General features: G+C 45.5%; 1 protein-coding gene across 2 annotated transcripts in view; it reads right to left on the bottom strand.

The window, feature by feature from the left end:
* slc30a6 (solute carrier family 30 member 6) overlaps positions 1-22,289 on the bottom strand; it is a gene marked incomplete at its 5' end in the record, with an annotated part of 77,181 nt that overhangs the window by 28,580 nt on the left and 26,312 nt on the right. For both annotated transcript variants that reach the window (XM_079248613.1, XM_079248614.1), the window contains 5 exons: positions 5,843-5,937; positions 7,262-7,297; positions 9,255-9,335; positions 10,491-10,556; positions 10,924-10,966. In XM_079248613.1, coding sequence (XP_079104739.1) covers positions 5,843-5,937; positions 7,262-7,297; positions 9,255-9,335; positions 10,491-10,556; positions 10,924-10,966 — 321 coding nt within the window. The remainder of the gene's footprint in view (positions 1-5,842; positions 5,938-7,261; positions 7,298-9,254; positions 9,336-10,490; positions 10,557-10,923; positions 10,967-22,289) is intronic.

The following is a 22,289-nucleotide window of genomic DNA, read 5'->3' as shown; positions in this document are numbered from 1 at the left end:
TTCTATGAATAAACTCTATTCTGTTGGGCTTTTTTGAAGTGTTTTTGTTTTTTTTTATTTTATTTTGCCATTGAAATAGGCTATCACTTTAAAAAAAAAAAAAAGTCGATTTTGAATCCCTTTCGACCCACATTGCATAAATCACTTTTGTCCTCCATTGTTAAACGTCAGAATATCAAATTTAACCAAAGGACTGTTGTGTGAAATTTCTAGCTTCATGTCCAACCCTCCTGTTTATATTTTAAGAAACATACCTACCTCTCATCACCTTATGCACAGAAAAATATTGTTAAAAAATGTTACTATTAAAATTAGTCAAAGTGTTGCAAAGTTGATGTGCTGGTAATACATGCAATAAATATATATATTGGAAAAGAAATCGTGAGAGAATCGCAATTGTAGCAACCTCCCAAGGCTGAACTAACCTCCAAATCAGATAAGAACTCATGGCTTTCTACTTCAAAAGGAAGTCCATCCACACATCTCCAAAACAGAGCTCAATAAAAGCCCTAAAATTCAGATCCATCTCAATACTGCAGACAGACTTCCACGTTAAACCAAGAACCCTGCTGGTTTATCTGGTTCCTGGTTTAAAATGTTTACAAAGACAGACTGTGACACCTTTTTGAAGTTGGACCCTGGTAAGAGCCTGTTGTCCGTCTCCCAAGGAGGTCTCTTTGTATCCACAGCACACAAAGACCAGATTCAAGAGCAGAACCTTTAAGTTCTGAATTCTTAGAACTGTATAAAATCCTGGATGAACCCTCAGCACAGCTGGATAAATGGACTCTCCTTCCTTTCTCAATGAATCCAAGACTTTGACTGTTTTTCAGATGTGAAATCCACAGAAGTTAGCAAGTTAGTTAATTTCTGTGATTCCTTGGATGGAGCAATGGCGCCATCTAGCAGACACCCTCAAACAGGTTGAGATATGCCTTTCAGATTGACTAAATACACAGTAATTATTATATGCTGTTGTTATTAACGACTCTGGCTCAAGGTAAGAACTTGTGTGGAAAGGATTTCTTGACCCAACAGGTCTGTGGAAAGTGAAAATCATCGATGAAATGTATTTGAAATGTCTTGAACCTGTTAACAAACCTTTTCCCGTTTGACAGCAGCAAAACGGTTTTAAGGTTCATGTTTATAAGGATCATTCATACTTCTGCTCATCTATAAATGGATTTTATAGACATGTTTTGAGGTTGGAAAAATGTTAAGTTTAATTCCCCAAGAACTTAGTATTTTGACCAAACTTTCAGACCCCATGTCCTGACCCCTGCGCTCTGATTGGATAACCTAAAGTCCGCCCCAGAGCGCCGGCAAATTTAACTGCGGGTCTTCACGGAACTTGCTTCTTCTCTTGTCTTGCTTTTTCTCTCGTTTTTTTCCTCTCTTGCTTTTCTGTTCGTTTTTTCTTGGCTTGTTTTACTTTTTCTTTTTTTGTTTCCGTTTGATGTTTGCTTTAGTCGTGTTTTTGTCCTTCTGGCGCTGTGTTCGTTTTTATTACAGTAAGCCCGCTTGCTTGACTGCTTAACACCAGAAAACCTCATCCAATTCTGGCTGAACAATTTTTTTTGCTTCTGACATCATTAAGTCACACTCCGGCCTCCCCGAGACTGTGATTGATAATGTACGGACGACCCGCACATTACTTGTCCAACCATCCCAGGACTTGGCCGGCACCCGTGGATTCTTATTGGAGTTGGGTCCAGCTTCAGACGTCAAACCAGGTGGTTTCAGGCGAGCTCCTGACTTCTGCGGAGGTCCCCTTTGGACAAGTATCAGGACGACCACTGAATCCTTGCCCACTGGACCCAAGGTTCGGGTTCTCGACCACCGACGCTGAAGTAAGGCTGACCCATTATTCCACTGTCTCCGATCACAAGCTGGTGTCTTAGTAAGCAGAAGCTGCCCTTTTTAAAACCATCCCCCGCGGTATCCTCCTGATAGTCTAGCCTGATATAAAGAAGTTAATTTCATAAGACTTGCCATCTTTCCAACCTTCCTAGTTGTTTAAGATATGTAAGCTTCTTACATAACTTTACCTTTAATAATTTTATTTTACATTTTTGCTGTTGGCTCGACTCGAGCTTCCATACTCTCTCTCTCTCATATCTTGGCTAATTCATTATTGATGCTTGCTGACGCTATTTCTGGTTTACATTATTAATTCAATTTGTGCCTGTTGATTTTAACCGGTGTGGTTTTTAATAAAGTGTGTTAAATTTTAGTGGTAGCGTGATCGATCTTTGAGAAGTGATTTGTTCCCTCTGACGAGAACTTACAGCAAGCGTATTCTGAGACTGATGGTTATCTGTTATTAGACAAATATTATTGTCATATTACGGTATTCCATGCCTGACCGTATAAAAAATTTAGGGCTGGTTGGTGCCTTGAGATTGTCTGCTTGTCTAAGGACACAGCGAATTAATAATAAAACACCCACTGTCGCTCCGACATTGGATCCCAGATTAACGTTAATAAGAATACGCTACACGATCTCAATTCTAAGCAAAAAAATTGTGATTCTCATTTTATCCAGAATCGTGCAGCCCTACTCAAAATACCTGCAAAGGTATCACAAACCTTTAAATGGTCTCTCAGTCTGGTTCAGATGGCGACACAACCACAGGGAAGACTACTGACCTGACAGAAGTCCAAAAGGCGATCATTGACCCTCCACGAGGAGGGAAAGCCATAAAAGGTCATTTCTAAAGAAGCTGCTTGTTCACAGAGTGTTGTACCCAATAGGGGTGTGACGATATGCTTTTGTCCCGATTCAATTTGATTCCGATTTTTTGGGTGCCAATTCGATTTAAATTGCGATTCTCAAAATTCTCCGACATTGCTGATTTTTGTAGATTAAAAACAAAACAAAAATGTATAAAACTTTTTTTTTTTGCTCGTCATTTTTCTTCATTTCAATGAGGAAAAAACAACGCATTAGCCAGACCATCATTCTGCTGCTATAACACCCAAGAAGACAAGTAAAATCATAAAAAAACAATAAAAATGACTAAAATTTTATAGCACAGTCATGTTATTTATTTGAAAAAAATTGATTTTAAAATTGTTAAGAAAAACATCTTGATTTCCAATTTTTCAATTTGACTTTCCCACCCCTAGTATCCAAGCATATTAATGGAAAGTTGAGTGGAAGGAAAAGATGCACCAGCAAAAGGCAGAACCACCTGGAGATGATTGTCAAGCAGCATCTATTCAGGAATCTGGGGAGCTTCACAAGGAGTGGACTGAAGCTGGACTCAGTGCATCAAGAGCCGCTATGAACAGACGGATCCTAGACATGGACTACAGATGTCCCATTCCTTGTGTCGAGCCACTCCTGGACCAGAGACAACGACAGAAGCATCTCACCTGGGCTAAGGAGGAAAAGGACTGGTTCTTAGATGGAAGCAGATTCTGCATTTCATTTGGAAACCAAGGTCCCAGAGTCTGGAGGAAGAGTGGAGAGGCCCAGAATCCATGTTGCTGGAAGTCCAGAGTGAAGTTTCCACAGTCAGTGATGGTTTGGGAGCCATGTCATCTGCTGGTGTTGCTCCACTGGGTTTTCTGAAGGTCACAGTCACCACAGCATCTAGCAGGACATGTTAGAGCTCTTCATGCTTCCTTCTGCTGACAAGCTTTATGGAGATGCAGATTTCCTTTCCCAGCAGGACGTGGCTCCTGCCTACACCGCCAAAGGTACCAAAAGCTGCTTCAATGACCACGGTGTTACTGGGCTGGATTGGCCAACAGACCACCTGATCTGAACCCCGTAGAGAACCTGTGGGGTGTTGTCAGGAGGAAGATGAGAGACACCAGACCCAACTATGTAGATGACCTGAAGGCTGCTATCAAAGCAACCTGGGCTTCCATTACACCTGAGCAGCGCCACACGCTGGTCGCTTCCATTGCCACGCCGCGTTCATGCAGTAATTCATGCAAAAGGAGCCCAACCAGGTACTGAGTGCAGGGAAATGAACATACTGTTCAGAAGCCTGACATTTCTGTTGAAAACATCCTGTTTTTCATTGATCTCATGTAATATTCTAATTTTCTGAGACATTATGGGTTTTCATATCTATAAGTCACAATCATCAAGATGTCAAGATATAAATGTTTGAAATGTTTCACTCTGTGTAATAAATCTATATAAGATCTGGGTTTCACATTATGAAATGACGAAAAATATTAAACTTTATCATAAAATTCTTATTTTCTGAGATGTACCTGTATACTCATGAACTGTATTTAGATATAATCCCTCCAGCGTGTCCTGGGTCTTCCCCGGGGTCTCCTCCCAGAGGGACGTGCCTGGAACACCTCACCAGGGAGGTCCAGGAGGCATCCTGACCAGATGCCCGAGCCACCTCAACTGGTTCCTCTCAATGCGGAGGAGCAGCGGCTCTACTCTGAGCCCCTCCCGGATGACCGAGCTCCTCACCCTATCTCTAAGGGAGAGCCCGGCCACCCTGCGGAGGAAACTCATTTCAGCCGCCTGTATACGAGATCTCGTTCTTTCGGTCACGACCCACAGCTCATGACCATAGGTGAGGGTAGGAACGTAGATCGACTGGTAAATCGAGAGCTTCGCCTTCTGGCTCTGGATCCACTCAACACCTCGGCTGCACCTAGAAATTCTGTCCATATAAGTTATGAACAGAATCTGTGATAAAGGGCAGCCTTGGTGGAGTCCAACCCCCCACAGGATCCCCGGGGGACACGGTCGAACATCTTCTCCAGGTCCACAAAGCACATGTAGACTGGTTGGGCAAACTCCCATGCCCCCTCCAGGACCCCAAAGAGGGTATAGAGCTGGTCCACTGTTCCGCGACCAGGACGAAAACCACACTGCTCCTCCTCAATCTGAGATTCAACTATCCAGCGGACCCTCCTCTCCAGGACCCCTGAATAGACCTTACCAGGGAGGCTGAGTGTGATTTCCTTGTAATTGGAACACACCCTCCGGTCCCCCTTCTCGTCCACCCCCGGGGCCTTGCCGCCAAGGAGCTTTTTAACCACCTCAGAGGTAGGGATAGAAGGGAATATAGTTTTGTTGCAATAAAATTAATTTAAAGTGACTGAATTTAATTTACTTTCATTTCATTAAAATTAAATTAATTGAATGAACCAAACTGAATTAGACCTGGCATGATTACATTTAACTGAGATCACAGTTAAACTGGTTTAACTGGGACACAACTTCAGATACATGCTGAGTTAAACTGGTTTAACTGGGACACAACTTCAGATACATGCTGAGTTAAACTGGTTTAACTGGGACACAACTTCAGATACATGCTGAGTTAAACTGGTTTAACTGGGACACAACTTCAGATACATGCTGAGTTAAACTGGTTTAACTGGGACACAACTTCAGATACATGCTGAGTTAAACTGGTTTAACTGGGACACAACTTCAGATACATGCTGAGTTAAACTGGGACACAACTTCATTTACATGGTGAGTTAAACTGGTTTAACTGGGGCGTAATTTCAGAGACAGGCTTTATTAAACTGGTTTAACTGGGATGTACCATTATTGACGAAGGTGAGTTAAACTGGTTAAACCGGGACACAAATTCAAATACATGGTGAGTTAAACTGGTCTAATTGGGACATACCTTCATATACATGGTGAGTTAAACTGGTTTAACTGGGACGTTCCTTCATATACATGGTGAGTTAAACTGGTTTAACTGGGACGTTCCTTCATATACATGGTGAGTTAAACTGGTCTAATTGGGACGTTCCTTCATATACATGCTGAGTTAAACTGGCTTAACTGGGACGTTCCTTCATATACATGCTGAGTTAAACTGGTTTTACTGGGACGTACCTTCAGTGACGAAGGTGAAGGGCTTGTTCCTGACGGACAGTAAAGTCAGCAGGTTGAAACAGAGGGCGACGAAGGTCCCGACCAGCAGGCGTCCTCTGCAGAGAGAAAACAAACATGGATGCACTTCCAGCTCTGTTCTCCGACTCCCTGGAGGTTTGCTGAGTGATTATCAGGACTATTTGGTGATTGATCAAATGTCTGATGTTCCACTCCTCCCACCAGCCTCCCTGGAGACTCGTATGCAATGTCCATTCAGCCATGAAGTTATACGTGCATACATGACTCAAGAAGACACAGTCCTGATCCAGGGAGCGGGACCGGGTCACATGATGCTGCGCTACATAAATGGCATCTTCATCGGGCCTGCAGGGACTAAAGCATGTAAATAAACGCCATCTTCATCGGGCCTGCAGGGACTAAAGCATGTAAATAAACGCCATCTTCATCGGGCCTGCAGGGACTAAAGCATGTAAATAAACGCCATCTTCATCGGGCCTGCAGGGACTAAAGCATGTAAATAAACGCCATCTTCATCGGGCCTGCAGGGACTAAAGCATGTAAATGAATCTTCACAGGCCCTGTTATCAGGTCATGTAATCCCAGCTTGTATGCTACAAAAACATGAACATTTTCCATCACCTGCTAAAGACTTCTGGAAAACACACATAAACCGTTTACATTAAAAACATTAATTTTCTCATCCACACATCCTTCTCTCGAGTCTTGGCTTTTAGAAGAAACATCCTGGTTATTTTCCTGCTTTTCTCATCACTTGTTAATCTTTGGCTGCTCCTGATTGGACGTTACCGTCAGTTTAAGCTCTCTGATTGGTGGAAAGTCTGACAGGAAGTGACTTCATCATCATGTCCAGGTGAAAATAGAGGTCTCTTAGCAACATGGTGATGAAGATGTGATAAATAATGGCGTTATCATGTATCATAGAGTCTCTGAATAAACTCTACATGTCGTGTCTGGATTGTGAACCAGTCCCAGCAGGTGTGGTAGATGAGCTGAGGGGTCAGATCTCCATCACATCACGGATGTTTGTAGAAGAGGTAGACCTCAGGAGATCTGATGGAGGTTTAAGGTTAAATCAGTAAAATGAGCTGAAACAGAAACGTCTTGTTCTGCGTTTATTGTTTCAGGCTCTGGTAGAAAAACACAACTAAATAAATAAATAAGGGACATGTTGTGCCTGAGGCAAGCCTCTGGTCTGGATGTGGACGGATATAGATCCTGTCAGAGCGTGAAGTCGGCGATGAACATGTCCGTCAGTCTGGGTGACAGTCTGAAGCTGTCGAATCCACTTGTTTGTTTGTCCTGACAACAGCTGGAGCTCTCTGTGTACATGTGTCGCTCTCAGACACACACACGGTTGTGTGTGTTCATTTTACATGCATGTGGGGGGATAATACTCACGTATGGACCTCAGGCTGCTCCATTAGGCGCTCCACACTAACAAAACACAAACAAACAAGAGTAAACAACAGCAGGCGTACTCTGTGATGGACCAGAGGAGACGAGGAGCAGACGGACAGAAAGACAAACAGAAACGATTCATTTCACCACAATAAACCGTTTTTACAGCCAGAGACACCGAGCAGGTCCTGAGTCTGAGAGTCTGATCCAGTTCTCATCACACCTGGCAGATTCCTCCAATCACTGCAGCCGTCACACGTCTCTGGCCAATCACAGCGCAGCACAGAGACGTGTCAAAACGTCCGCTCAGAAACACCAGGAGGAGGTCCAGATGACTTAGCAGAGGACCAGGACTAGAGCCAGGACCGGAACCGGAACCAGGACCATTACCAGGACCGGGACCGGGACCAGGACCATTACCAGGACAGGGACCAGGACCAGGACCATTACCAGGACAGGGACCAGGACCAGGACCATTACCAGGACCGGGACCAGGACCATTACCATTACCAGGACCGGGACCAGGACCATTACCAGGACCGGGACCAGGACCATTACCAGGACCGGGACCATTACCATTACCAGGACCGGGACCGAGACCAGGACCATTACCATTACCAGGACCATTACCAGGACTGGGACCGGGACCAGGACCATTACCAGGACCGGGACCGGGACTAGGACCATTACCATTACCAGGACCGGGACCGGGACCAGGACCATTACCAGGACCGGGACCAGGACCAGGACCAGGACCATTACCTGGACAGGGACCGGGACCAGGACCAGAGCCAGGACCGGGACCAGGATCTGGACCAGGACCAGAGCCAGGACCGGGACCATTACCAGGACTGTGACCGTGACCAGGACCAGGACCAGAGCCAGGACCGGGACCAGGACCATTACCAGGACCAGAGCCAGGACCAGGACCGGGACCATTACCAGGACCAGGACCAGAGCCAGGACCGGGACCGGGACCAGAGCCAGGACCAGGACCAGGACCAGAGCCGGGACCGGGACCAGGACCATTACCAGGACCAGAGCCAGGACCAGGACCGGGACCATTACCAGGACCAGGACCAGAGCCAGGACCGGGACCGGGACCAGAGCCAGGACCAGGACCAGGACCAGAGCCGGGACCGGGACCAGGACCATTACCAGGACCGGGACCGGGACCAGGACCAGGACCAGGACCAGAGCCAGGACCAGGACCAGGACCAGAGCCAGGACCATTACCAGGACCAGGACCAGAGCCAGGACCAGGACCAGGACCAGGATCAGGACCAGGACCGGGACCAGGACCAGGACCAGAGCCAGGACCAGGACCGGGACCAGGACCATGACCGGGACCAGGAGCAGGACCAGGACCGGGACCAGAGCCAGGACCAGGACCAGGACCGGGACCAGGACCAGGACCATTACCAGGACCGGGACCGGGACCAGGACAAGGACCGGGACAAGGACCAGGACCAGAGCCAGGACCAGGACCAGGACCGGGACCAGGACCAGGACCAGGACCATTACCAGGACCGGGACCGGGACCAGGACAAGGACCAGAGCCAGGACCGGGACAAGGACCAGGACCAGAGCCAGGACCAGGACCAGGACCGGGACCAGGACCAGGACCAGGACCATTACCAGGACCGGGACCGGGACCAGGACAAGGACCAGAGCCAGGACCGGGACAAGGACCAGGACCAGAGCCAGGACCGGGACAAGGACCAGGACCAGAGCCAGTACCAGAGCCAGGACCAGGACCAGGACCATGACCATTACCAGGACCAGAGCCAGGACCAGGACCAGGACCTGGTTCACACTGAACAAACACGTACACACACACACACACACACACACACACACACACACACACACACATACACACATATACACACACGTACACACACAGAGGAGATGTGACTGAAATGTATCAGGTGAACCATCAGGAAGATGGAGATGTAGAGGAGGAGGAGAAACCGATCCACATCAGACCCACCTCTCCTTCAGGATGAACAGGGCTCCCAGCTGGACCAGAACCGTTGAGGCAAAAACCGCCAAGACCTCCAGTCTGTCGAACCTGCAGAGACCAGTTCAGCTTCACTCTGCACCAGTTTGAGACGAGACATTAAACATCACATGCAGCTGAGGTCCTCCTGGCCTCCTCCAGGAGGTCCTGGGAGGACCTGAACCTCCTCCAGGAGGAGGCCAGGAGGACCTGAACCTCCTCCTGACCTGCGGTTTTCACCGCAGGTCGCCTCCCACCGCAGGTCGCCTCCCACCGAAGGTCGCCTCCCACCACAGGTCGCCTCCCACCGCAGGTCGCCTCCCACCGAAGGTCGCCTCCCACCGCAGGTCGCCTCCCACCGAAGGTCGCCTCCCACCGAAGGTCGCCTCCCACCGCGGCCCAGAATCAGGTCAGTCATGTGACGGTTCGCGACCTCTGACCTGTGTTTAGTGTCAGCTCACTGAGCTTTCTCTCAGATTAACCACGCTTAATTTGACAGACGGCAATCTTATAGCTCACATCGCAATGTAACACGAACTAATGAGCATCTGTCAGTGGTGCGAGGCCTGAGAGGGACGTCCGGGACACAAAGGAAAACCGTCAACAGATGACAAAGACATCATCTTCCTCATCATCATCTTCATTAGCTTTACTGTCATGCGTTTATCATGAAGGTTAAAAGTACGGAAGCTTTCAGTTAAAGTACCTGGAATGACATTTTCATTTCACGTCTGTTCAGTTTTGTCCAGAAATATTTTATATTCTTTCTACTCCTACAAGTAGAAACTAATTAAAATATATTTTCCAGACATTAACAGAGTCAGAGTTTCAGTATTAATATCTGTGTGTATTATTTAAGTCAGTTGTCTACTAATATCTTTACACTAAAAAAAAAGTTGCTTTTTGGCTAAATATAGTGATTAAAATGTAATTAAATGAGATTTATTCATTACAAAGTAATTAATTAGATTAAATTAATTCCCACCCCAATACACATTATATATTTACACATTATAATGTGTGTATAATGTTATATATTTACACATTATACACACACACAAATATATATATATACATAAATATATATATATATATATATATATATATATATATACATATATACATATATATATATATATATATATATAAATAATTGTGTGCGTGTGTGTGTTTGTATGTATATATATATGTATAAAAGCCTACACACATACATAAGATGAAACTTACCCAAATGAGAAGACTTGACTGGGTTTCTTCATGGAGACCCAGGAGCTGATGAGACAGGTGATCAGGCTGCAGGTGGGATGAATGAGGAGATGAGGGAGGAGGGAGGGAGGAAGGGGATGAGGAGAGGAGAGGAAGGAGAGGAGGATGGCAGGGAAGAGGAATGTGATTGATGGAGGGATGCAGGAAACGAGACAGACAGAGAACACAGAGGTCAGAGGAAGTTCACGTCCTTCACCTCGATGAAGCAGCTTTTATTAATTCATTCCTGCTTCAGTCACAAGCAAAATGTGAACAAATGCAACTAAATCTGATTAAATCTTTAAACGTCATCAAACATAAGTTGCTCCACTTCCTACGAACACTAAAAGCTATTGATCAGTGATCACTATTTGGTTATTTTGGTATAAACTTGATAAAGGTAAGAAAAACTTACCTGAAGAGGTCGAAGATGGTCAGGTAGGTGTAGGCAGTTAGAGCTGCAACGACATAGAAACAGAGCTCAGCTTCCAGGTAGCCATGTGAAGACAAGTTCAGGGTCAGAACCATAAAACCCGGTTCTGGTCTGTCATTATGAAACATGAAACCTGGTTCAGGTTCGTCACCATGTTCGTTCCGTGAAGCTGTTTCTCATCTTTGATGTCAACTTCCTCCCTCTCCACACATGAACAACTCTGATTAGTACTTTTATTCCCAACATTTTATTTCCATGTTTGATCCCAGAAGCTGCTCGTAAACCAGGATAAGTTTTAATAACCAGACAAGAGAGCTCCATAATGAATGGGGAGAAAGAGAGATAACACTTCATTATACCCAGTTGGCTGGATGATGGATGGATGGATAGATGGATAGATGGATGGATGGATGGATGGATGGGTGAATGGGTGGATGGATGATGGATGGATGGATAGATGGATAGATGGATGGATGGATGGATGAATGGGTGGATGGATGGATAGATGGATGGATGGGTGAATGGGTGGATGGATGATGGATGGATGGATAGATGGATAGATGGATGGATGGATGGATGGATGGATGAATGGGTGGATGGATGGATAGATGGATGGATGGGTGAATGGGTGGATGGATGATGGATGGATGGATAGATGGATAGATGGATGGATGGATGGATGGGTGAATGGGTGGATGGATGGATGGACGGATGATGGATGGGTGAATGGGTGGATGAATGGATGGATGGATGGGTGGATGGATGAATGGATGGATGGGTGAATGAGTGGATGAACAGATGGATGGATGGGTGAATGTATGGATGGGGGGATGGATGGATGGATGGATGAATGGATGGATGGATAGATGATGGATGGGTGAATGGGTGGATGAATGGATGGATGGATGGGGGAATGGATGGATGGATGAATGGATGGATGGGTGAATGGATGAATGGATGGATGGGATGGATGGATGGATGGATGGTGAATGTATGGATGGATGGATGGATAGATGATGGATGGGTGAATGGGTGGATGGATGATGGATGGATGGATAGATGGATAGATGGATGGATGGATGGATGGGTGAATGGGTGGATGGATGGATGGACGGATGATGGATGGGTGAATGGGTGGATGAATGGATGGATGAATGGATGGATGGGTGAATGAGTGGATGAACAGATGGATGGATGGGTGAATGTATGGATGGGGGGATGGATGGATGGATGGATGAATGGATGGATGGATAGATGATGGATGGGTGAATGGGTGGATGAATGGATGGATGGATGGGGGAATGGATGGATGGATGAATGGATGGATGGGTGAATGGATGAATGGATGGATGGATGGATGGATAGATGATGGACGGGTGAATGGATGGATGGATGACGGATGGATGGACGTGTGGATGTATGGATTGGGTGAATGGATGAATGGCTGGATGGATGGATGGTAAGGTGAATGGCTGGATGGATGGATGGTTGGATGGGTGAATGGATGAATGAATGGATGATGGATGGGTGAATGGGTGGATGAACGGATGGATGGATGGATGATGGATGGGTGAATGGATGGATGGGATGGATGGATGGATGGTGAATGTATGGATGGATGGATGGATAGATGATGGATGGGTGAATGGGTGGATGAACTGATGGATGGACGGGTGAATGGATGGATGGATGACGGATGGATGGACGTGTGGATGTATGGATTGGGTGAATGGATGAATGGCTGGATGGATGGATGGTAAGGTGAATGGATGGATGGATGGATGGTTGGATGGGTGAATGGATGAATGAATGGATGATGGATGGGTGAATGGGTGGATGAACGGATGGATGGATGATGGATGGGTGAATGGATGAATGGATGGATGATGGATGGGTGAATTGATAAATTGGATGGATGGGTGAAAGGATGAATGGATGGATGATGGATGGGTGAATGAATGGATGGATGGATGGGTGAATGGATGGATGATGGATGGATGGGTGGACAGGCAGATGGACAGGTGGATGATGGATAGATGGATGGTAGGGTGAATGGATGGATGGATGGATGATGGATGGGTGAATGGGTGGATGAACGGATGGATGGATGGGTGAATGGATGGATGGATGGATGGGTGAATGGATGAATGGATGGATGATGGATGGGTGAATGGGTGGATGAAGGGATGGATGGATGGGTGAATGGATAGAAGGATGATGGATGGATGGACAGGCAGATGGACGGGTGGATGAACGGATGGATGGATGGGTGAATGGATGGATGGATGGATGGGTGAATGGATGAATGGATGGATGATGGATGGGTGAATGGGTGGATGAAGGGATGGATGGATGGGTGAATGGATAGAAGGATGATGGATGGATGGACAGGCAGATGGACGGGTGGATGATGGATGGATATTTTCGTGTATTTGTGTGATCTTTGCGCAATTTATAGATCTTGAATAGAATCATAGATCTGACATGTCTCTGGTGTGTATTTCCTCATATCTTTACACAGTATAAACGGTAAAATGAACTATGAAGCATTAAGTACTTAGTCGTGTACTTCCTTCCTTGGTTTTCCTGAGTCAGAACCTCCCAGAATATCAAACAGAAGAATTTTATTTCCATAATCAATTGTTTATTTTAATTCGTCGCTGAGCAACGTAAAGAGTTTCATCTAAATCTGACTTTTAATTCTACTCCTGCCCTCAGCGAAGGCAGACGCTTTTTATCTGCGCTCCTGTTTCCTCCCTCTCCTCCCACTCTGGCCTGCGACTTTGTCCTGTCTGACTCAGAGCCTCTTTTCACATCTCTTTACTTCCACTCAAACTACATCATGGATTTGATCGGCTGGTCTCTCAACGCTATTGATCAAATTTTCTCAACTCGAAGATCGGGCAGAGGGGAGCCCGCATGTCCTGAGGGGACACTTCCGGCCGGATACGTTCAGGACCCATGGGCCAGGTGGAGACCGATGTGTCTGGCGGTTCTGTCCTCTGAGGACGTGGAGGATGTTTACATCTTTGGATTATTGGTGATCGGGATTCTGCTGATTGGCGCTGGTGGAGTTCTGATCTACCTCACGACCCGTGAGATTCTGGCAACAACTGGTAGACTGCCTGAATTCTGTAACGGTATGGGCCGGGCTAGCAGTGCACAGACTCTTGCGTTGACCAGACTCAACTGTAAGCAGGATGCCAGTTTGGCTCATACTGGTCATCTGGCCGCGGTCCCGGAGCTGGCCCGCAGAATCGATAACAACATGGAGAAAATGTCTCCCCTAGAACATTTTGTTTTCATTCATATTTTTTTATTTTCAACTTTATTTCCTGGTGAAACTTACTGAGACAACCTGAAACCAGGAGAGCAGCGGGTTAAGTTAACCAGATAGTCAACTGATTAATCAGCTCGTTAACCAGTCTGAAACCAGACTTACTGTCAATCGCTGCGTCCATCTGTCCATTTCCCAAACTGCCTTTCCCCATCTGTCCTCCTGTCCGTCCCTCTCCTGTCATCCTGTCTTTCCCCATCTGCCCCCATGTCTGTCCTCCTGTCTTTCCCCCTCCGCCTTCCTGTCTTTCGCCATCTGTCCTCCTGTCCGTCCCTCTCTGTCCTCCTGTCTTTCCCCCTCCGCCTTCCTGTCTTTCGCCATCTGTCCTCCTGTCCGTCCCTCTCTGTCCTCCTGTCTTTCCCCATCCGCCCTCCTGTCCGTCTTCGTCTCTGTTGCAGCGGACCAGCCAGCTTCCTGTAATCAGACTGGGGGGGATCTGAGGATTAGAGCAGCTTTATGCAGAGAGGAACATTTTGTTTCCCTCCACCAGTGTTCATGTTGGCCAACCTGACGCCCCCTAATCCTGACAGAGAGGCAACAACTGCAGACAGATGGACGGATGATTGACAGACCGGCAGCCGGGGGGGGGGGGACTGAGGGGGGAGGGATGAGAGATGGATGAGTAGAGAGCGAGACGTGATGGGACAGAAGACGGGATGATGGACACAGACTGATGAAGGGAAAGAGAATAAGTGATGAAAAGAGAGAGAATGAAACACAAGATGCTCAGTGAAGATCTGGAACAATTCATCAGAGAATATTGATCCAATCTGATCAACATTCATTCAGCAGAAACAAAACGGACCAATAAGATGGCAGCTGCACAGGTTAGCTCCCGCCTTAAATCCAGAAGAAAACTAAAGAAGGTGCGGACTCAACCCGGTCAGATCAATCACTGAGGGAAGAACTTCATGGCATCGAGCTTCTTTCACAATAATTTGGAACAAACTTTATCCGAACAGTCAGGTTTCCGTTTACAAATGAAAAACAACGTCCAGGAGCTGAAACGCAGCGAGGACGCTGCTTATTAAACTCGTAGGTAGCGAGGATGATGTCCAGGTACAGAGGTCTGTTTGTCCAAGGAACTGACCAGGACATGTAAAGGAAGAAGACGGCAAATATCACTGAGACCCTTTCTGGAAATATCAGCAGCTGTTACATGGAGGAAAATAGCAGGAAGTAAGCGGTCTCCATGGAAACAGCAGGTCTAAATGTAGGAAACGACTCCTGTCACAGTGTTCGGATTTTCCTTCTACGTACCAGGTTTTCTGGGTTGCACGGTGGCATAGTGGTTAGAACTGTGGCCTTAAAACAAGTAGGTCGCTGGTTCGATCCTCGGCTGGGGCGAGGCTCGGACGGTGGCCTTTTCTGTGTGGAGTTTGCATGTTCCCCCAGTGTATGCGTGGGTTCTTACTAGGGCTTTTGTCCCGATTTCATTCTGATTTATTTGGATGCCGATTCAACTCAAATTGCGATTCTCGCAATTCTTTGATATTGCTAATTTTTGTAGATTAAAAACAAAATAAATGTATAAAACTTTTGCTCGTCATTTTTCTTGATTTCAATTAGTAAAAAACACAGTAGCCAGACCATCATTCTGCTGCTATAATGCCCAAGAAGACGAGTAAAAACATTAATAAAAACAATAAAAATGACAAAAATTTCATCATGGATTATTTTTATTTGAAAAAAATTTTTAACAAAAAAATCGATTTTTAAATTGCGAAGCAAAAAAATTCCAATTTTCGATTCTTCGATTTGATTTTCCCACCTCTAGTTCTTACTGGGTACTCCGGCTTCCTTCCACCGTCCAAAGACATGCAGCTCAGGTTAACTGGTTACTCTAAATTGCCCGTGGGTGTGAGTTGTTTGTCTCAGTGTGGTCCTGCTATGGACCACACTGGTCCATGGTGTACCCTGCCTTCGCCTGATGACTGCTGGGATAGGCTCCAGCTTCTCTGCGACACTCCATCGGACTAGGCGGTTAGGATCATGGATGGAAGGTTGTCGTCTCAAGTCAAAATGGAAAATTAGCCCCGCCTATGGGTCACCTCTATGAACTACATCTCATTCACACTGCGGTTGGAGGTCATGGAAACATTTTATCCATTCATTTTCTGACCACTTAGTCCAGTTAAAGGTCGCAGGAAGCTGGAGTCCATCCCAGCAATCATGGTGCGAGAGGCGGGTACACCCGGGCAGCTCACCAGTCCATCACAGGTCGACATCAAAAACATTCACACGCAACATTCGGAACAAAGTGGTCTACAGTGGGACCAGTAAAATAACAGAATAGTAACCTGTAACTTTACTTTACTACTAACATGTACAAATACTTTATCATAAGGTTTTTACTGAATGACTTATTCATTTAGAACATGTCATGAATGACAAGAAAGTCATAAAGGAAAATAAGTCTGGTTTCCACTATATTTTGTTTGTAAAACACACACACACACACACACACACACACACACACACACACACACACACACACACACGCTGCTATCTGTTGATAGTATTGGATAAATAAAGTTTTCATGGATCCAAAAGCAGACTGAGTGATTCTCCAGCTTCTGTCGATACTTTCTGGACATCCTCGTCAGCGGGATCGTTTTACGTCTTTGTGCTGTTCGAACTGTCTTGTTTTTGCTGCATCCGCCTGTTATTTTGATCCGCGGCGGCTCGTCTGTCCGCCAGGATCGATGATGTCATCGTGTTGTGTTGAATTAAAAGCAGAAGACAATAAAAGCAATAATAATACAAACGCTGACATCACAGTGACCCTGAAACAGAGTCCGTCAGATCAATAACCGGGCTGAAATTTCCCCTCACACCAGCAGGATACATTTACACGGACACACAGCTCCTCCATCCGTTTTCAGCTCACACACACCCAGAGGACGTCAAGATGGACGCCACGGCAACCAACACACACCCAGAGGACGTCAAGATGGATGCCACGGCAACCAACACACACCCAGAGGACGTCAAGATGGATGCCACGGCAACCAACACACACCCAGAGGACGTCAAGATGAATGCCACGGCAACCAACACACTATGATAGATGACACAATGACAAACACACCCAGAAAACGCCATGATGGATTCCATGGCAACAAAGCCACACCAAGAGAACGTCAAGACAGACGCCACAGTAGGCCTGCTCGATTATGACAAAAATAATAATCATGATTAGTTTGACTGAAATTGAGATCTCAATTATTTAACACGATTATCCAGTGTTTTTAAACAATGCTGCGCGTCGTGGTGTTCTAGACTCCGTGTCGTGCATTATAACTGTCTAATGGACGGTTCCGAGTTGTTTAATCCGCTTTTACCGCTTATCTAGGAACTATTTTACGTTGGCCTGGATGTACGTTTTATACCAAACAACCGCTGTCAGGCTGCAGCGCGTTTCTCTCATTCACCTGTTAAAAGACGGCTGATCTGAACCAGCTGGTTAACGCGTTGCTATGGTAACGCTCCATAACGGAGGGATATTACAGTGTTTAACTGGCCGAACTATGTATAGGAAAATAATGCAGCCAGTTGTCACTGACAATGGTATAAACTATGTTTAGGTGAACTTCCACAACCTACTGCAGTTATTCTACATTGACCTGCAGCCGGAGCCGACTGAGACTGGCCGCCTGGGAGTGCTTTAGGACGGGAGAGGCTCCCGCTGCTCCTTCCTTACAGTAACTGCAGAACAATATGTGCCTTCAAGTCAGTCACCAAAACACCAGAAAAGTCTCTAATAACTCCAGTAAAAGCTGCTAGATTTGTTGCTTTTAACAAAAAAAGTTAGTGAGAAAGTCTCAAAGTTGGCAACAGTGTCTGAATGAAAGCAAAGCGGCTGTGGGAGGAGTTTACAGCACAGCGCTGCAACGCCAGAGACGCTCGATTAGCAGCTGGAGACAGCAGGAGAGGAAACTGCAGAGAGGAAAATAATCACACCCTTTTATTTTTATCATCGTTGGAAACCCAGATCGTAATTTAGATGAAAATCCGATTAATCACCCAGCCCTACGCCACGGTAACCAACACACACCCAGAGGACGTCACGATGGACGCCACAGAAACAAATACACACCCAGAGGAGGACAGGAAGGACGAGACGGCTATTTACATTTTCGTGTTATTAGCGGTGAAACTGGAAAGGCTGAAGAACATCTCAGCCATGTTACGTTTGTTGGGATCTCAACCAGTCCAACTATTAAGGAAGGAGTTTGAGTTTAGTTCAGGATCAACTTCAGGGTTCTGCCTGAGAATTCAAGGAAGGCGTCAACGTACCTTTACCCGATAGGTCGAGGTCTGGTTAAATGGATATGTGGAGGGAAGGAAGGAAAGACGTATGGATGGAAGGACGACAAAGCTGAGTCGCAGGACGAATAATTTTGTCTGAACAAAAGCAGCCAAAACACTCAAAGTTCACTGAAGAGGAAGCACAGAATGAGGATGTGGGTCAGAACCAGAACCAGAACAGACTGCAGAACCAGAACCAGAACAGAACCAGATCAGACTGCAGAACAGAACCCAGAACCAGGAAAGAACCAGAACCAGAACAGACTGCAGAACCAGATCAGACTGCAGAACAGAACCCAGAACCAGGAAAGAACCAGGACCAGAACAGACTGCAGAACAAGATCAGACTGCAGAACAGACTGCACAACAGAACCCAGAACCAGGAAAAAACCAGAACCAGAACAGACTGCAGAACAAGATCAGACTGCAGAACAGACTGCACAACAGAACCCAGAACCAGGAAAAAACCAGAACCAGAACAGACTGCATAACAGAACCGAGAACAGACTGCAGAACAGAACCCAGAACCAGGAAAGAACCAGAACCAGAACTACATACCTTATAAAAAAAATAAACAGATGCATAAGATGTCAGTTTCTCTGGACTTGGAAGCACCCAGATGGATCACGGTTGTAATGGGCTGTCATTTTGTTCTACTCTCAACTCTTTCATGAAAACCATGGAACTGTTTAGAAAATCAGATCATCAGAAAATCACACATTTTTGACAGGTAACCATAATGTTTGCTGTTAGCTTATGGCTAACTGATGTCATCTGCTGCTAACTGTGATGTTTGCTGTTAGCTTATGGCTAACTGATGTCATCTGCTGCTAACTGTGATGTTTGCTGTTAGCTTATGGCTAACTGATGTCATGTGCTGCTAACTGTGATGTTTGCTGTTAGCTTATGGCTAACTGATGTCATCTGCTGCTAACTGTGATGTTTGCTGTTAGCTTATGGCTAACTGATGTCATGTGCTGCTAACTGTGATGTTTGCTGTTAGCTTATGGCTAACTGTGATATTATCTGCTGCTAACTGTAATGTTTGCTGTTAGCTTATGGCTAACTGTGATGTTATCTGCTGCTAACTGTGATGTTTGCTGTTAGCTTATGGCTAACTGTGATGTTATCTGCTGCTAACTGTGATGTTTGCTGTTAGCTTATGGCTAACTGTGATGTTATCTGCTGCTAACTGTGATGTTTGCTGTTAGCTTATGGCTAACTGTGATATTATCTGCTGCTAACTGTGATGTTTGCTGTTAGCTTATGGCTAACTGTGATATTATCTGCTGCTAACTGTGATGTTTGCTGTTAGCTTATGGCTAACTGTGATGTTATCTGCTGCTAACTGTGATTTTTGCTGTTAGCTTATGGCTAACTGTGATATTATCTGATGCTAACAATGATGTTAGCTGGTACTAACATCTGATACTAAATGTGAAGTAGAGAATGTATAACATACAGAGAAGTACAATAATTAGAATATTGCACATTAAAGTAATTTTAATGAGTAATTATTAACAACTGAATTCAGAACTTTACGATGCTTCTCTCTTTACTCTAGTGTTTAATTTTAAATGATGTATTATTTCTTTTTCTTGTTTATGTTGTTATTGACCTGCTGTTTTGTGTTGATATGCTGCGGTGGACATTTCACATGTATGACGCATAAATAGGATCTATGTCCTTTCTAAGAAGTAAATAAATTAAGTGAAGCACACACACAGACACACATAGCATCATGAGGTGGAAGTGCTAACCACAGCAAACAGAAACTTACTGCCACTGGTTCCGGTAAACAGTAAACTGAGACCTCTGGCGGGGTGTCGGCTCAGCGAATGTGTGCTGCAGATGTAAACTAAAAGCTTCTATCGAACGCCTCAACTGCTGCGGTGAGGAAGATCCCCCAAGGACGAGGAAGAGGAGGAGTAGGTAAAGATAGGACATGGACAGAGAATGAGGAGGAGAGAGGAAGAGGTGGTTGATGGCACTTTTGATAAAACAAGTGTTTAAATCTTTGTTGGTGTTTTATGGAAGAAACATGAATAAGCAGTGAAACGCAGACTTCCTGTCCGCCCGCCACCCCAACCCCTCCCAAAATATATCCTCATCATGTTGTCCTGTGATATGACAAACAGTTGCAGTCGATATGAAACCGGACCGAAGTTTGTCTCTGAGCTGAAACCGATTCCCTCGTCTGCTTGCGGGATTGAAGGAGCAGCTGGCAGAGAATTGATACCCCCCTACCCCCATAATCAATACTAAGTCATCTATAATACGACGTTCTGTGGCGGTTAAAGGAACCTTGATGCAGCTACCGTCCGCTGATTATGTTTTCATGTGTTTGACTGTCCAGCTGTTTCTTATTGTTTTTGTTTTATTTCTTGACATGTTTGAAAGAAGCCACTGAATATGATACAGGCAGCCATGATGTCACCGGCAGCGCCAGGAAGAACATGTTATATTTCCATGGAATTATGTTTGACATGTCCTTACAATGTCATATTAGCCAAGTGTATTTATGATCAAAGTGATTTACGAATTAAAATCAGTAAAATAAACAAATAGTAGAAAAAACAAAAGCCTACATGTCTATGTTTCCTAAATATGAGCGTTAACGTTGCTATGACAACGGCATCATCTGAAACTAATGTTAGCGTTGGTAGGACTAATGCTTCTCCTGAATCTGATGTCAATGTTGCTATGACGACGGCTTCATAGTAACCCTTCCTTCTCAGGATGGTATGTACCAAGTCTTCCCAGCGTGACTGGCCGCATGTCGTGTCCATCAAACTAAAGTCCCGCCCACTTTCTCCTGAGCAGCAGCTTAGGATTCGGTTTGACCTGACAGAATTCAGTTCTTCAGGTTTGTTTTCCTCATTCAGGTTTTGTTTTTAGGCACTAAACAGAGTTTCAACCCCCGTCTGGTATTCGGTGAAACTCTATTTACAGACAGTTTCCCATGTTTTCTTTATTTGGGTTTCTCAACCCTGAACGAGTCAGAGCAGAGATGGAACAAGTGTCTGGGAGATGTGTTTCCTTCATGCCTTCAGCAGACAAAACAAACAGTTTGGTGATAGTGTTCCTTTAACGGAGCTCATCATCATCATTTCCTCATCATCATCATCATCTTCCTCATCGGTAGGAGATCCTGCCGTACTGAAACAGATGTGGTGGCCGTTCAGGGAGGAAGAGGAACTGATGACACACTTGTACAGCATGTGTGTGTGTGTGTTGTACGAAAAGCCCCGTGGGATGATGGGATGCTTCACCAGCTGTGTTCTGACACACAGGAACACTGAGAGCCCGGGGACAACACACACACACACACACACACACACACACACACACACACACACACACACACACACACACACACACGGCTCTGATCACACGCGTGCCCTCAACCATCTCTGCATGACAAACAAACAAACTAATGGATATGCACACAAACAAAGCAGCAATACACACAGAGGACGACACGCCGAGGAGGTAGGAGGAGGAGGATAGAGGAAGAAGACGACGACGAAGAGGAGACAGAGGAGGAGGAAGAGTAAGAGTAGGAAAAAGAGGAAGATAGGATGAAAAGGGTGAAGAAGACGAGGTGTTTATTGGACTGGGGAAGAGACCTAACTTTGTTTCTCACTTCATTTAAAACATTAAGAATAAAACATGAAGCAGACGAAAACACGTTAGGTTA

Source organism: Telmatherina bonti (assembly GCF_933228915.1).
Source record: "Telmatherina bonti genome assembly, chromosome: 11".
NCBI classification, from domain to species: domain Eukaryota; kingdom Metazoa; phylum Chordata; class Actinopteri; order Atheriniformes; family Telmatherinidae; genus Telmatherina; species Telmatherina bonti.
The sequence above is the reverse complement of the archived record's forward strand: the minus strand, read 5'-3'. Positions and strand labels throughout refer to the sequence as shown.